The sequence below is a fragment of the Dasypus novemcinctus genome, chromosome 27 (genome assembly GCF_030445035.2).
Source record: "Dasypus novemcinctus isolate mDasNov1 chromosome 27, mDasNov1.1.hap2, whole genome shotgun sequence".
NCBI classification, from domain to species: domain Eukaryota; kingdom Metazoa; phylum Chordata; class Mammalia; order Cingulata; family Dasypodidae; genus Dasypus; species Dasypus novemcinctus.
The window spans coordinates 48,381,597-48,395,741 of record NC_080699.1 but is presented as its reverse complement, the minus strand read 5'-3'; the positions used below and the strand labels follow the sequence as shown (position 1 = coordinate 48,395,741).

Genomic DNA, 14,145 nt, shown 5'->3' with positions numbered 1-14,145 from the left:
AAGGAATCTTATAATTCAAGAATATAAAGACAAAAACCCCAATTTAAAAAGGGGCAAAAGACTTGAAATAGACTTTTTTTTCAAAAGGGAATAAACAAATGGACTAAAAAGCACATGAAAAATGCTCAAAATCACTAGTTATGAAGGTAATGCAAATCAAAACCACAATGAGATATCATTTCACACCAACTAGAAATAAAACTCTGTGGACACAGGAAAAAAAGTCTGTAGAGACAGAGAGTGAAGTTCTGGATGCAGGAGTCTGGAATCAGCAGAGTACAGAAGCATGTAAACAGGTCCCTAAGAGGCTGAGGGGGAATGCCCTCAGAGAGCAAGAAGCTGAAGCAATGAGGCTGGGGGAGAGGAGAGAGACCTGCTGACCCTGCCACATGCCTGATGCCCACAGCTGAGCTCCAGAAGAAAGTGAGCCTGGAGGAAAAGGCAGAGAACAGCAGAGCTGTCACTGCACCTTGCCACATGGTGGGCATCCAGGCTCCCCAGCAGACCACCTTTGGTGAAGTAGCATCCCTGATAATGCCTTGATTTGGACATTTTCATGGTCTCTCAACTGTAGGTTTTTAACCTAATAAATTTTCACTGTAAAAACCACTCCTTTTCTGGTATACTGCACACAGCTTCTTTCAGCAAACTAAACACACCCTAGTATGTGCACAGGAGCCACACTGCTCCCTCTGGAACAGGGCCAGGGGCCCATATGGAAGAAAAGCTGGCACATTTCACATTGGGGAGGGTTGGGGGGAAATAACTGCCATAAGCTTCTTCTATTGCTATTGAAACTGAGTTTCCTTGGTTTAGCCCTTCCGCAGTTAGTGCAGCCCTTTAACTGTTCATCATAGTTCTGAGGAAGTTTATTGCATTTAAGATTCCTCTGCCACCTTCACATGAACACAGTTGAAACAAAGACCACCATCAGAGAAGACCCCAGCAATCTTAAGAAGCTCATCAAAGCAGTGGTCAGCAATCAGACAGCACAGCCCGGAATTTGGAGGTCTTGGTCTTTAAATCCCACCCTGACCTTGACAACCTGAGCCAGGAGCCCGAGCTGCAGTCCCCAGTGCTGCTTGCCTGGAGGATGGCAGAGGGGGCATTGGTAACACACAGGAAGGCTGGAAACCACTGTGCTTACTGCCTTAGAGCAGCCTCTTCTCCCTGCTCCTCCCTGGGGGCTTCCCAGTGTTTGACTAGACTCTGCAGTTAAAATGGTCGATTCATTTCTCAGTCTTGATTTTGTGATGATGATGCCCACTCTGTTTCTGATTGAGAGGGGGCTTAGATCCAAGGGAGAAGATGGGTGGAGCTATCTTCCTGAAGTTATAGCTACTCTCTGATTTTTTGGGATGGGCATTTCCCACATCATCATTTTGTTAGTTGTCTTAGATGAGTCCAATGAACTGGACAGTAGGTGCTGTAACTGCTGAGATTCAGGGCTCAACCAGCATATGAACGCACTGAAGATTTAAGTCTCTGGGACATACATTTAACAAGTATAGTGTTAACTATAAATTCCAATAGAAGGGTAGGAGAGCCATGTGTAGGGAAATTATAGCTGTCTAACACTGCATGAACAAATGTAAGGAGGGAATGTAAATATGGGCTAAAGTAGAAAATATTATTCTAGCAATTGAAGAATGCATATTATTGATATAAAGGCAGTGGCCACCAGAGGTTCTAAGATGAGGGAGAGGGAAGAATGGGTATAACATGGGGCATTTTGGGGATACTGGAATTGTCCATATGACTTTGCAATGATGGATACAGGTCATTAGCCATTTTGTCAAAACCTATAAAATTGTGTAGTGAAAAGTATAAACTATAACCTAAAGTATAGGCCATGATTAGTAGCAATGCTTCTATATGTGATCATCAATTATAACAAATGTGCCATACTAATGAAAGATGTTGTTAATGATGGAAGGTGTGGGAGGGGAAAGGGGTGAGGAATATGGGAATCCCCTTTCTTTTTGATGTATCATTCATGTAATCTAAATCTCACTTAAAAATAAAAAATATTTCAAAATTTAAAAAAAATTGACTTATATAAAATACTATGTCCCCAACATAACATAGTTTTACTCATTCATAAATCTCCTAATCGTGATTCTTCTACTCTTTTATTTGAACCTATAATTTTCAATTTACCTGTTAGGTTTATTTCTCAGATAAAGCCTTTGGTTCATTTCAATGCCAGTAGAGCTCTGAAATCTAGTAAATATGTGTCCAACTCCTAGTCTCCATTCTTTGGGTCTTCCCTGGACAATTAATAAAATGATGATGATGAATCAGCCCCATCCCAAAAGCAAGAAGCATCTTCAACTGTATGCAAAACAATTCCATTCTTCTGCCCTCAACTGTCTACCTCCCTTCTCAGTCTGAAGCAGTTAGAGTGGACATTGCCCCAAATCCCTCAAAATTAAGGAGTCAACAAAAATAAGAGGGGAGTATAACTACTGAATGAAGAATATTTTTATTATTGTAAAAAAAGAAGTAAGGGAAAATTGATTTAGGAAGAAGGAGTAATATATGTAAAGGCTTCCAATTTCATCACTCAATATTAATTGTTTCTTAAAGATGTGATACTTTTCAAAGAACAATATAGATAAACTTGGCCTCTCTTAAAGAGAAGGCCATACATAAAGTAATAAGGAATAAATAATGATAACAATAGTTTTTTCAGACACTCCTGTAAGTTCAATATTTGTTTCAGTGGAAGGATTAATTCCTGGAGATTTTCTACTCTATGTTCCCTAAATCTTCAATTACGTTTCTGCTTTCACTTTTACTGATTTCTTTTCTTATCCTTACTATTTCTTTCATTTCCAAGTTTTGATTTTCTTTTCTCTCCTTTTCTAGTTTCTTTAAATGGAAAACTATTTCATTAAATTTAAATTTTCTTATATCCTAATATATATATTTGACATTATAAATTACCTCCTAAAATCTGAGTTAGCTATATTCCACACATTCCATATTATTTCTTCTCATATTGTTCAATTCTAAATATTTTCCAATTACCCTTGATATTTCTTCTTTGAACCATGAATTATATAGGAAACTGTTGCTTAGTTTCTCAGTTTTTGGAGATTTTCTTCTAATTATTATTTTCTTATTCCTATCTAATTTTAACACATTATCATATGGAAAAATTCTTTGTACGATTTCATTTTTTACATTAGCGAAGACCTGTTTCATTATTAAGCAAAACTATTTCAATGAATATGTTACTGAACAAGGACTCATAACTGATGCACAAAACCTTCAATGCCATGACTACAGGATTTTGAGTAAATAGCTTTAATGCAAGGTTGACCTGATTCAAGCTGGAAATCCCCAGCTCAAATTTGTCTCCCAGAGTCTAAAGAGATGAGGATTTTTCTAGGAAATCACTCAGTTAACAAAAGTTAACAACTACAATATAAATTAAAAGAAAAACAGAAATAAGCTGAAGTTGCCACTATAATAAAAATGATAAACTGTAATATCATGTAGAGGAATGGAAATAAGCTAAAGAAACTTTAACAATAGCAAGTAAAGCCCTTATGGTCAGCAGTTACAAATATTCCATTTTCACTTAAAAATATTTTTTATTATGTGGTTTTTGTATGGAATGGTCCATTAATGTTAATGGTACAGTTTGGTTCTTCTATGTGGCTACTGGGTTTTAGTGTACTGATTCTATTGATTATTAAGAGAAAAGTATTAAAATTCCCAAGAGACAGTGTAGATTTGTATTTTTTGCATTTGAGATCTGTTAGTTTTTCTTTATCTATCTTGAAGTTTTCCTATATATATATATATAAATTTTTATGCCTTCATGATTAATTTTTTCATAAGTATATAATATCTCACTTTGTCTATGATAATTGTCTTTTCTCCAACTTTTTAAAAAAGATTTATTTCTCTCCCCTTCCCATCCCTCCCTCTCGTTGCCTACTCTCTGTGTCCATTCACTGTGTGTTCTTCTATGTCTACTTGCTTTTTTGTCAGGTGACACCTGGAATCTATGTCTCTTTTTTGTTGCATCATCTTGCTGCATCAGCTTTCTGTGCATGCAGTGCCATTCTTGGGTGGGCTGTGCTTTTTTCATGCAGGGACAGCTTCCCTTGTGGGCAGCAAGGTGGGGCACCCCTTCCTACATGGGGGACAACCCTGTCTGGCATGGAACTCCTTGCAGGTAGCAGCAGTGCCCATGGGCCAGCTCCATGGGCCAGGAGGCCCTGGACCTCCTGTAAGTAGGTGGACATTCTATCAGTTGAGCTATTTCTGCTTCCATTCTCCAATATTTATTTTGCCTGATAGTAATATAGCCAAGCAAGTATTCTTTTTCATAATATTTGCACCGTATATTTTATTTTATTTTATTTTATTTTTTTTAAATACAAAGAAAATATTTTTATTTGTATATCAAAGACTCTAAGAAAAGATGACAAAAGGTTTAAGAGACTTGATGCCAAGACAAATAAATTGTCTTATTTAGGATTAAAAGCTACAGATGATCCTGACTGAATCTTAAGTATGATGTGTTCAGTTGAGCTTGAATTATGGTTTCCTTCCATTAGTCTTCAGTATCTTTCTTTTTTTTCTTTTTCTTCTTTTTTTCTGGACTAGAAATTGCTGTGCTGGTGCATGGCTCTTCCTCAGAAAGTGGTTCTTCTTTAATGTGTTTCTTTTTATCTTTTTTCTTCTTCTTCTTCACAGAAGTCTCTTCCACCACTAGTATTTCTTCTTCCTCTTCTACTTCCTCTTCAACTTTGATTTTAATTTTGGCTTTTTTGGCTTTCTTTTCAGTAGTTTCCTCCTCTTTATCCACCTGGTCTATCTTGCGTTTTTTAGAACATGTTGGCAGTGTAGAGTCACCAGAAGGGTCATAAGTCTTCACTTCACTTTTATGTTCGTATTTTTCTGTTTTTGCTAATGCCTTTCCTGTTCCACTTATTTTTCTTATCCCTCTGTCCTCCAAGGTCCTCAACCTGGCCTCTAATTTGGCTCTATTCTCAACTCCCATTGCAGAACTAGAATCCTCACCAAAAGCATCATAACGGATGGCCAAAACAGTTTTGGCTGCCAGCATTCGAGAAATTTTTCCCTTGTGTTTGGGACTTGTCTGTCCTACAAGTGAAGCATGATAAATGAGACCATACTTAGGGGTATCCCGTCTAGACTTGAGGGCTCTGAAGAGTGCCTTTTCTGCTCCAAGAATCTGAACTGTAGACGCGTCATGCTTGGCCAAATTCAAAAGAGAACCTGCATGAGCAATAAGCCGTGCTCCAACTAATTCCCCAACCATGACTGTAACATTAGGTGCAATGGCCATCATTCGATTTTGTAGATATTCATAGAGCTGGGTTCTGTATTCTGAGATTTCAATCACCTGGGTACAGAGATGCAGAATATTGCAAATATCTTCTTCTGAAACTTCTGTTCCCATAGATATCTCTGCAGCTGCTTTCACTTCTGCCTCAATATCTTCTGGCAATAATTCAGAAAGTTTAGCAGAGGCATAGTTCTTCCTATCGCCAACTTTCTGCAAACATTTGCAGTATGTCAAATTATCTGAAATAATTTTTCCTAGTTCAGGGAAATGCCAGCCATACCATTCTCTACAACGCATAATGTAGTTGTTTAGTTCTTTATCCAAGTCATCTAACAAGGAAATTGCCTGAACAATCATTGTGTCCACTTTATCAGCGCTAAATTTCAACCGATATCGAGAAAGACTATGGGCCAATCCAAGACACATAGCTGTCATTTCACGTGGTTCTACTCCAGGGATTAATCTATCCATCTGTGAACGGATTCCTCTCATAAGTTCATTAACAACAGGGCTATGGATACAACTGAGATTCAGCTTTTCCTTTATGACCCCTCCCAGTTTAGCATCGGCTACAGCCAGGGGTTCATGAGCTTCTTTTACTATTTTCTTCAGAACTTTCTTTAGCTGCTTATTGATTTTGCCCTCCATGAGAGCTGTGAATGCTGCTAATGCTTCTGCTGTATCCTGAAATTTCTCAAAATGTTTTAGCTTTACTATTTTATTTGCTTTCTCTGGAGTTTCAAATTCTTTCCACAGACTATCAACCTCTTGAAGTTTCTTCTCATTTAGAACCTTAAAGATGGCGTAGCCAACGGATGTTTCAAACAGCACTAACATGGTGAGGCCGAGTCAGAGTGGAGGGCGACACGACACGAGCTCCCGTATATTTGATTTTAATCCTTCTCATTTTATACCATTTTATTCCATTAGGTTTCAAATAAGTTTCCACTGGCAATACTTTTAGTTGGGTCATTTTTTAAGTCGATTATAATAGTTATGTTTGGCACCTCCAGGCCCGCTTGCCCCACTCTGCTTCCTCATGGGTCTCCAGTGGGGCTGAGCCTGAGCAAGGCATGTGGAGCTCACCCCCACCTGCCTCTCCTTGGTATTTATCAGGAAGAAGCAGCAGGAGCAGCAGCTGCAGTCCAACTCTAAGGAGAGATTTTCCTTCCTGCTGCCTAACTTGGAGGAGTACTACTTTGAACAGCACACATCTTATCATATTCAACCTAAAGGCAGTTGCTGTGAAAGCAAAATCAGAGGCTCCTTAAAAATATGCCAAAGTCAGTGATTTTTGAACTGGGTGCAATATCCCAACCCATCATTAAGATTCCTTTGAGAAATTGTATAAAAATAGGAAAACATGGAGAAAATGGAGCCAATAGACACTTTGAAAAGGCAAAATTGGGGGAGATTTCACTCATTTTCAGTCAGGTATACTTCATTAAGAAACATAACATTGTTGCACCATATAAAATAGAAAGGGACAAAATGAGTACGTCATTGTCTTTTTGTTTTTTTTTTTTAAACTTTTTAAAATTAAAGTTAATAGATGTGCAATGGACACAACCAATCCAGTGTCCACAGAGAAAATGTGGAATGGGTGTGGGAAGGGTAGCCATGGTGGCTGCTGGGTTTGGGGAATGGGAGGAAGAGATGAGATGTGGAGGCGTTTTCGGGATGTGGAGTTGTCCTGGGTGGTGCTTCATGGACAATTACAGGACACTGTAGACCCCCCCCAGGGCCCACTGGATGGAACGGGGGAGAGTGTGGGCTATGATGTGGACCATTGACTACGGGGTGCAGTGATGTTCAGAGATGTACTTACTGGGTGCAATGGATGTCTCACGATGATGGGAGAGAGTGTTGCTGTGGGGGGAGTGGGGGTGGGGGCGGTGGGGTTGATTGGGACCTCGTATTTTTTGAATGTAATTCGTAAAAATAAATAATTTTAATTAAAAAAAATTAAAGTTAATAGATCACAAAGAACATTACATTAAAAAACATTAAGCCTTCCCTCAGCATGGGATATGACTCCCAGGGATGAGCCTCCCTGGCACCAAGGGATCACTACCAAGTACCAGCTGATGAAGTAACTAGAAAATGACCTTGAATAAAAGGTTCAACTCGGACCAGCAGAATATCTCTGTCTACATATAATAACAGGAATTAAAAATGCTTTTTGACCCAAATCAAGGGGGAAATGGAAAGGACAAATGAGTTTATATAGCTATGAGTCTCTAAAAAAGAGCCAGGAGGTTATCAGAGGGGTTGCCCTTATGCATACCTGAGCAGAGTCCCAGAGACAGATAAAGTAGATACAACCCAGGTATTAGTTCTTCTGAGGGCTACAGAGACCCACAGGTTTTATAGTCATGGCAGATGGGGTTCAGTGTCATGTCAGTTGGCCCTTCCTTGGAGTGGGTGTTTCTGTGTGATAGAGATGGACTCAGATGTGATCTCTTTTCACAAGCCTTTCCTGTTACTTTACCAGAATTGTAGTTGGTGCTGGGGTTAAATATATACCCAGGGGATCTGAATCTCTGGACTGACCATATGATAGCCAGGCCCTGAGCCTCAACAGACTTTAGCTCCTACACTCTGGTTTATTGGACTCACCCCACTCAGCTAACATGGAGTTGAAGAAGATCAACCACCACACCATGGAGCCAAGAGTGCCTATAACTGATAACAGGAGGATTGCATCCAGCATCCATGTGGAATCTAAGCTGCCTCTTGACATAGATGTGGAATGGACACAACCAATCCAAGGTCCACAGGATGGAGTAATAGAATATGGGTTAGAGTGGACTTACTGATATTCTATTCATGAATGATTGTGATTAGTAATCAAAGAAAATATGGCATTGGTGTGGAGAGAGTGGCCATGGTGGCTGCTGGGTGTGGGAAATGGGAGGAAGAGATGATATGTGGAGGCATTTTTGGGACTTGGAGTTGTCCTGGGTGGTGCTGCAGGGACAATTACCGGACATTGTAGGTCCTCCCATGGCCCACTGGATGGAACATGGGAGAGGGTGGGCTATGATGTGGACCATTGACCACAAGGTGCAGTGATGCTCAGAGATGTATTCACCAAATGCAATGAATGTGTCATGATGATGGAGGACAATGCTGCTATGTGGGGAGTAGTAGGGTGAGGGGGTGGGGGTACATGGGGACCTCATATTTTTTTAATGTAATATTTAAAAAATGAATTAAAATAAATAAATAATAAAAAAGAAAAAAAACAACAAAAAAACATATGAGGTTCCCATTTACCCTGCTCCCCACCCCCTACCACATCATTTTTGAAAATTGTATATTTTGAAGATATATAATCACACACAAAAAAGTTATATTAAAAAAAAAGAGGTTCCCATATAACCCCAACCACCACCCCACTCCTCCCATGCCAACAACCTCCTTCATCATTGTGGTATACCTATCGCACTCGGTGAACACATTTTGGAACACTGCTGCACAACAAAGATAATAGTTTACCCTGTAGTTCACACTCTCCCCCTGTACACTCAGTAGGTTAAGGCAGGATATATAAAGTCCAGCATCTGACCCCACAATATCATTTAAGACAACTCAAAGTCCCAAAAATGCCCCCACATCACATTCTTTTTCCCTCTTGCTGCCCTCAGCAACTACTGTGATCACTCTCTCCACCTCAATGCTACATTTTCTTCTATTATTAGTCACAATAGTTTTATAGTAATATATCAGTAAGTCCACTCTAATCCATATTTTATTCCTCCATTCTGTGGCCCCGGGATGGTCATGTCCAATCCACCTCTAGATCAAGAGGGGGCTTAGATTCCACATGGATGATGGATGCAATTCCTCTGCTTGCAGTTATTGGCACTCTTGATTCCCTGGTGTGGTGTTTGATCATCTTCACCTTCCTGTTAACTGACCTGGGTAAGTCCAAAGAACCAGAGAGTAGGAGTCACAACTCTGCTGAGGCTTAGAGCCCAGCTGGCACATGGGCAGTCCAGAGATTAAGTCCCCTGAGTATGCACCATCCATAGCATCAAAAAGAAGTTCAGTAAAAGTGACAAGAGGCAAGTGTAGGCAGGTCACATCTGAGTCCAGCTCCATCACACTCAGGAGCATAAATTCCAAAATAGGGCCTTCTGACATGCCACAGAACTACAAATCTAACTGCTATGACCATATACCCTGTAGGTCTCCATAGCCTTCAGGAGAACCAGCACCTAGGGTTGTATCTACTTTGGCTCTCTCTGGGGTCCTGCTGAGGTGTGCATAAGCATGACCCCTCTGATGACCTCCCGACTCTTTTTGGAAGACTCTTAGCCTTATAAACTCATTTGTCTTTGCCATTTCCTCCTTTTATTCAAGGTCAAAAAGCAGTTTTTAACACTTGATCCAATATGTAGGCTGAGATATTCTGCTGGTCTGAGTTGACCCTTCTATTCAAGGTCTCTTTCTAGGTACATCACCAGTTAGTGATTGGTAGTAATCCCTCAGTGCTAGGGAGGCTCATCCCCAGGAGTCATGTCCCATGCTGGGGGGAAGGCAATGCATTTACATGCTGAGTTTTGCTTAGAGAGTGGCCACATTTGAGCAACATGGAGGCTTTCAGGAGGTAACTCTTAGGCACCCTGCAGCTCTAGGCCTAGTTCATATTTCAGGTACAGGTTCATAAGCATAGCCATCAGTATCAAGGGCTCATTATTGGACCATCCTTCCTTGTTGGTCTTTGCCATTGTACTTGGGTGATTATTGTTGTTCCATTGGACAATGTGACAGAGCTCCCCTGGGTAGGAACTCAGCACTCCCTCAGTTGATATTTGTAACTGTGACTACTATAAAAATACCCAACATATATCAGAACATTTTTATGTCCCTTATATACATGCCCTGGAGAACTGCCCCCCATTCATGTGACCTCCATCAATAACACCCCACACCAATGCTCCTCCCCTGCCATAGTTGAACTACTCTGTAGTCCAAAACTTCTTCAACAATGAAGCCTAATATATTGTCAAATTCAATTAATAGGAAATTGAAATATAGTGATGGGTTTAAAGTTTAGAAATAGAATACATAATAATTTAGAAATACTAAAATAAAGTAAAAATAAATTGGTGTATTAATAAAATGAAAAATATTATAAAGCTTTGTTTCAAACAGTTTGCCTTTCATCACTGTAATAGGTGTTGCCCTTTATGCACAGTGGCAAGGTACTTTCTTTAATTTCTTCCTCAGTGTCTACATCCTTTCTTTTTTTTTTCCTAATTTTTAATTTTGTCTTCAAAAAAAGTTTTAGATCAGTTATTCACGTACACAACATAGGGGACTCCCATATATCCCACATCAAACCCTTTTTCTCTTTCCCTAGCAATGATCTTTTTACATGTTCATGCTGTATTTGCTGCAGCTAATGTACAGATTTTGAAACATAGCTATCAAACATGGCTCCATTTTTATTTACATTATGGTTTATATTGGATGTTTTGGGCAAAGTGGAAGATGTTGTGGAGACATTGCTTCAGCTTCACAGATCTTCCTGCCTTGACAAACAGGAGCACCAAACTGCCATGAGAACCAATATTTTGCAGTCATGCTTGGCTAGGACATTATTTGAGAAAACAGATTCCAAAGCATTTTTGAAAAGCACATGTGGAATGTAAAGTGGAAATGATGACGCCTCTGGTGACCAGTTCTGGGCACATGTGCATCACCTGCATGAACCTGTATTTGCAGTTTCTCAACCGGTACCTGAAGCCTGTGGTCCAGATAATGCTTCAGGACGTCCGTCACATTCACAAAAGGTGACACGCCTCATGTCTTTGAGCTTGGAAGTACTTTGCAGAAGATGACCTGTGTTCTGACATCTACCTGAAGTTCTATGACTGTCAAGGTAGAGATGATCTCTGTTTTTATATTGCCAAGCACAGCTCCAAGAGCTTCATGCTCCAGTGGCAGCATGGGCTTCTCTCTTACTACCAGTACCTCCTGCCCCTCAACCACCTGGCTGACCAAAGCTGCAATGACATCTCCCAGTATCCTGTGTTTCCATGGATAATAACCAGTTATTACAGTTCAGGATTAGATATGTCAAATCCAGGAAACTTCTGTGATCTTAGTAAACCCATTGGAGCACTAAACAAGGAAAGGCTGGATAAATTACTGACAGCTATTGGGAAGTGCCAGAGCCAAAAGTCACATATGGAAGTCACTCTTCTTCCCCACGTTATGTGCTGCTTTATCATGGTAGGATTGCACCTGAGTATATCCTATTGCCTTCAGAATGGAAGATTTGATAATGCAGATAGAATGTTCAACCATATTGCAGAAACTTGGAAAAACTGTATGGATGTTGCAACTGATTTTAAAGAGTTGATCACAGAATTCTAGGGTGATGATGTTGGCTTTTTAGTCAATAGTCTGAAATTGGATTTGGAAAAGAGACAAGGAGGGAAAATGGTGGATGATGTAAAACTTCCTCATGGGCCATCACGTCCTGAGGATTTTCTCCAGAAGAGTAAAGAGGCATTGGAGAGAAATCATGTGTCAGAGCATCTTCATGAGTGGATCAATATCATATTTGGCTACACTCAAAAAGGGAGTGATGCTGATGAGGCCATGATGCATTTTACTCCCTGTCTTATGAAGGAGGCATGGACTTGAACAGCATTGAGGGTCCTGATGAGGAAGTAGCCATGCTGACCCAAATTTTGTAATTTGGGCAGATACCATAACAGCTGTTCATGACACCAGACCCTCAAAGGATCGCCCCAAAGTTTAAAAGTGTGTCTCAAAACTGCAATAATAATGCTTCTGTAGCAGATTCCCCAGGCTCCCCAGGTGATGATCTTTTGAAGACCTGATCAAAGAAAGCAAAACTCTCACCTAGAGTAACATCACCCAACTGCAGTTACTTGAGCACTATAAAATGCACAAAGAGGCAGTTACTGGAGTCATAGTCTCTTGCAATGGATCTTCAGGCTTTACAACATCATTTTCTTTGAAGATGTTTTCCAAAGAATCCAAAATGCTACAAAGAAGTACATCATTTCTGAATATGGCTTTATCATCTTGTTTATGTTTTACTAGGAGATACCACTTTTACAGGTTCTTTATGGTATAATAACATCTATTTTTATTCCATAGTATTTGGAAGATGCCAAGACATAATTATGGGATGTGATGATGCTGTTAATAATATCTTTTGGCATGAAAACAGGTTATATTCTGCATCATGGGACTCGACAGTGAAGGTGTGGTCTGGTCTTCCTGTGGACATGCCAGACACCAAAAGACATCAGTGTGACTTGCTGGCTGAGCTAGAACATAATGTCAGTGTAGACACATTCAATTTAAATGCTGCCAGCCCAGTTCTGGCTTCAGGCACCAAAGAAGGTATAGTTAATATTTGGGATCTCATTAATGCTCCAGATACCATGCCATTCAGGGACTGTACATGATACCACTTTTAGCCCAGACAGGCACCACATCCTCAGTACAGGAGAAGTTGGCTGTTTGAACATCATGGACATGCAGACTGGGATGCTCATTTCTTCTCTGACATCAGAGGAGCCACAAAGGTGCTTTATCTGGGGCAGAAATACAATGTTATTCAGAAGACAGTCTTGTGAACTGCTCATTTGGGACTTCCTTGGAGCAAAAATCAGTGAGCGAATACAGGGTCATAAAAGTGCTGTGTCATTCATGTGGATAAATGAAGAGTGTAGTAACAGCATCACAGGAGAGGCAGACAGGCAAATTATGTTCTGGAAATTGAAGTATTAAGTGCCTTTTTTTCCTCCTAGAAATTAAATTGAACTCTATTTTTAAACAAGACTTTTAAAAGAACTGGTGAATGTGTAATGATAATTAGAAGTTTACCACCAGGAAAAAGAGGTGGTTTTGAACTTTCTAAATCATGGTGATTTCATTGAAAGCTATTAGATGCCATTTGTAAGGCAGATATAGATAGGACACTGTTAGGGGGAAAAAATAGAAGATCATCCCCCTATGATGATAGTCAAAAGACAGTTGTGGGTGACAGAGATACTGAATAACTTGAAATTTCCAAGAAATGTGTAGTATTCCAGATCATTCTTTTTTCTTTCTAATCTACTCCAACTGCAGCCCACTGGGTTTTTTGAATATGTGTCTGTTTTCAAGGACAGTTTACTTTCTACAATGTTTATGCAGATTCAGAGAGCCTGGGGAAAGACTAGCTGTTCTCAAATCAGTGCTTATCAGATATAGGAACAGTTTTTATTTCTGTATAGCTATTAATGCTCCTCTTTTCTACATTAAAATTATTTTTCTGTAATCCACACACAAAAATAAGTTATGTTTAATTAGTCTAAATGTACTATGTTAAATTAATTTTGGGGGAGTGGAAGTGGCTCAAGCAGTTGGGCACTTGCCTGTCCCATGGGAGGTACCAGGTTTAGTTCCTGGTGCCTCCTAAAGAAAATGAGCAGACAGATGAGGGGGTCACCTCAGGGTGGGGGGTGATTAAAAAATAAAATAAAATACTTTAAGAAAATAAATTACAGAGCATAAAATAAATAAGTTTCAAAAATAAATTAATTTTGGAATTTTGGTGTCTATCAACCATTTTGTTATTTGTTTTATTGTGTTTCCTTTCATTCTTTTTTGGCATATTTAAAGTTCTTACAGTATTACTTCTTCCTTTGTCTACTTAAAAATTTTAGGTGGGGGTGGTGGGGTTGAATGGGACCTCACATATATATTTTTAATGTAATATTATTACAAAGTCAATAAAATAAAAAAAAACAAGAAAAAAATTTTTATTGTATTTA

The 14,145-nt window shown here is 39.5% G+C and overlaps 1 protein-coding gene and 1 pseudogene across 1 annotated transcript; one reads left to right on the top strand and one right to left on the bottom strand.

Annotated features, from left to right (window-relative positions):
* Positions 1-4,385: 4,385 nt before the first annotated feature.
* Positions 4,386-6,206, bottom strand: LOC111764251 (nucleolar protein 58-like). Its single transcript, XM_058289044.2, has one exon. It carries the CDS (start codon positions 6,167-6,169, stop codon positions 4,574-4,576), a length of 1,596 nt encoding a protein of 531 aa, XP_058145027.1. The 5' UTR covers positions 6,170-6,206; the 3' UTR covers positions 4,386-4,573.
* A 234-nt stretch (positions 6,207-6,440) lies between these two features.
* LOC101435189 (protein FAN pseudogene) lies at positions 6,441-13,117 on the top strand (annotated as a pseudogene).
* The last annotated feature ends 1,028 nt before the right edge of the window (positions 13,118-14,145 follow it).

What these genes read in the sequence shown, in the direction of transcription:
- LOC111764251 (XM_058289044.2), bottom strand. Translation starts at nt 6,169, where the DNA reads ATGTTAGTGCTGTTTGAAACATCCGTTGGCTACGCCATCTTTAAGGTT.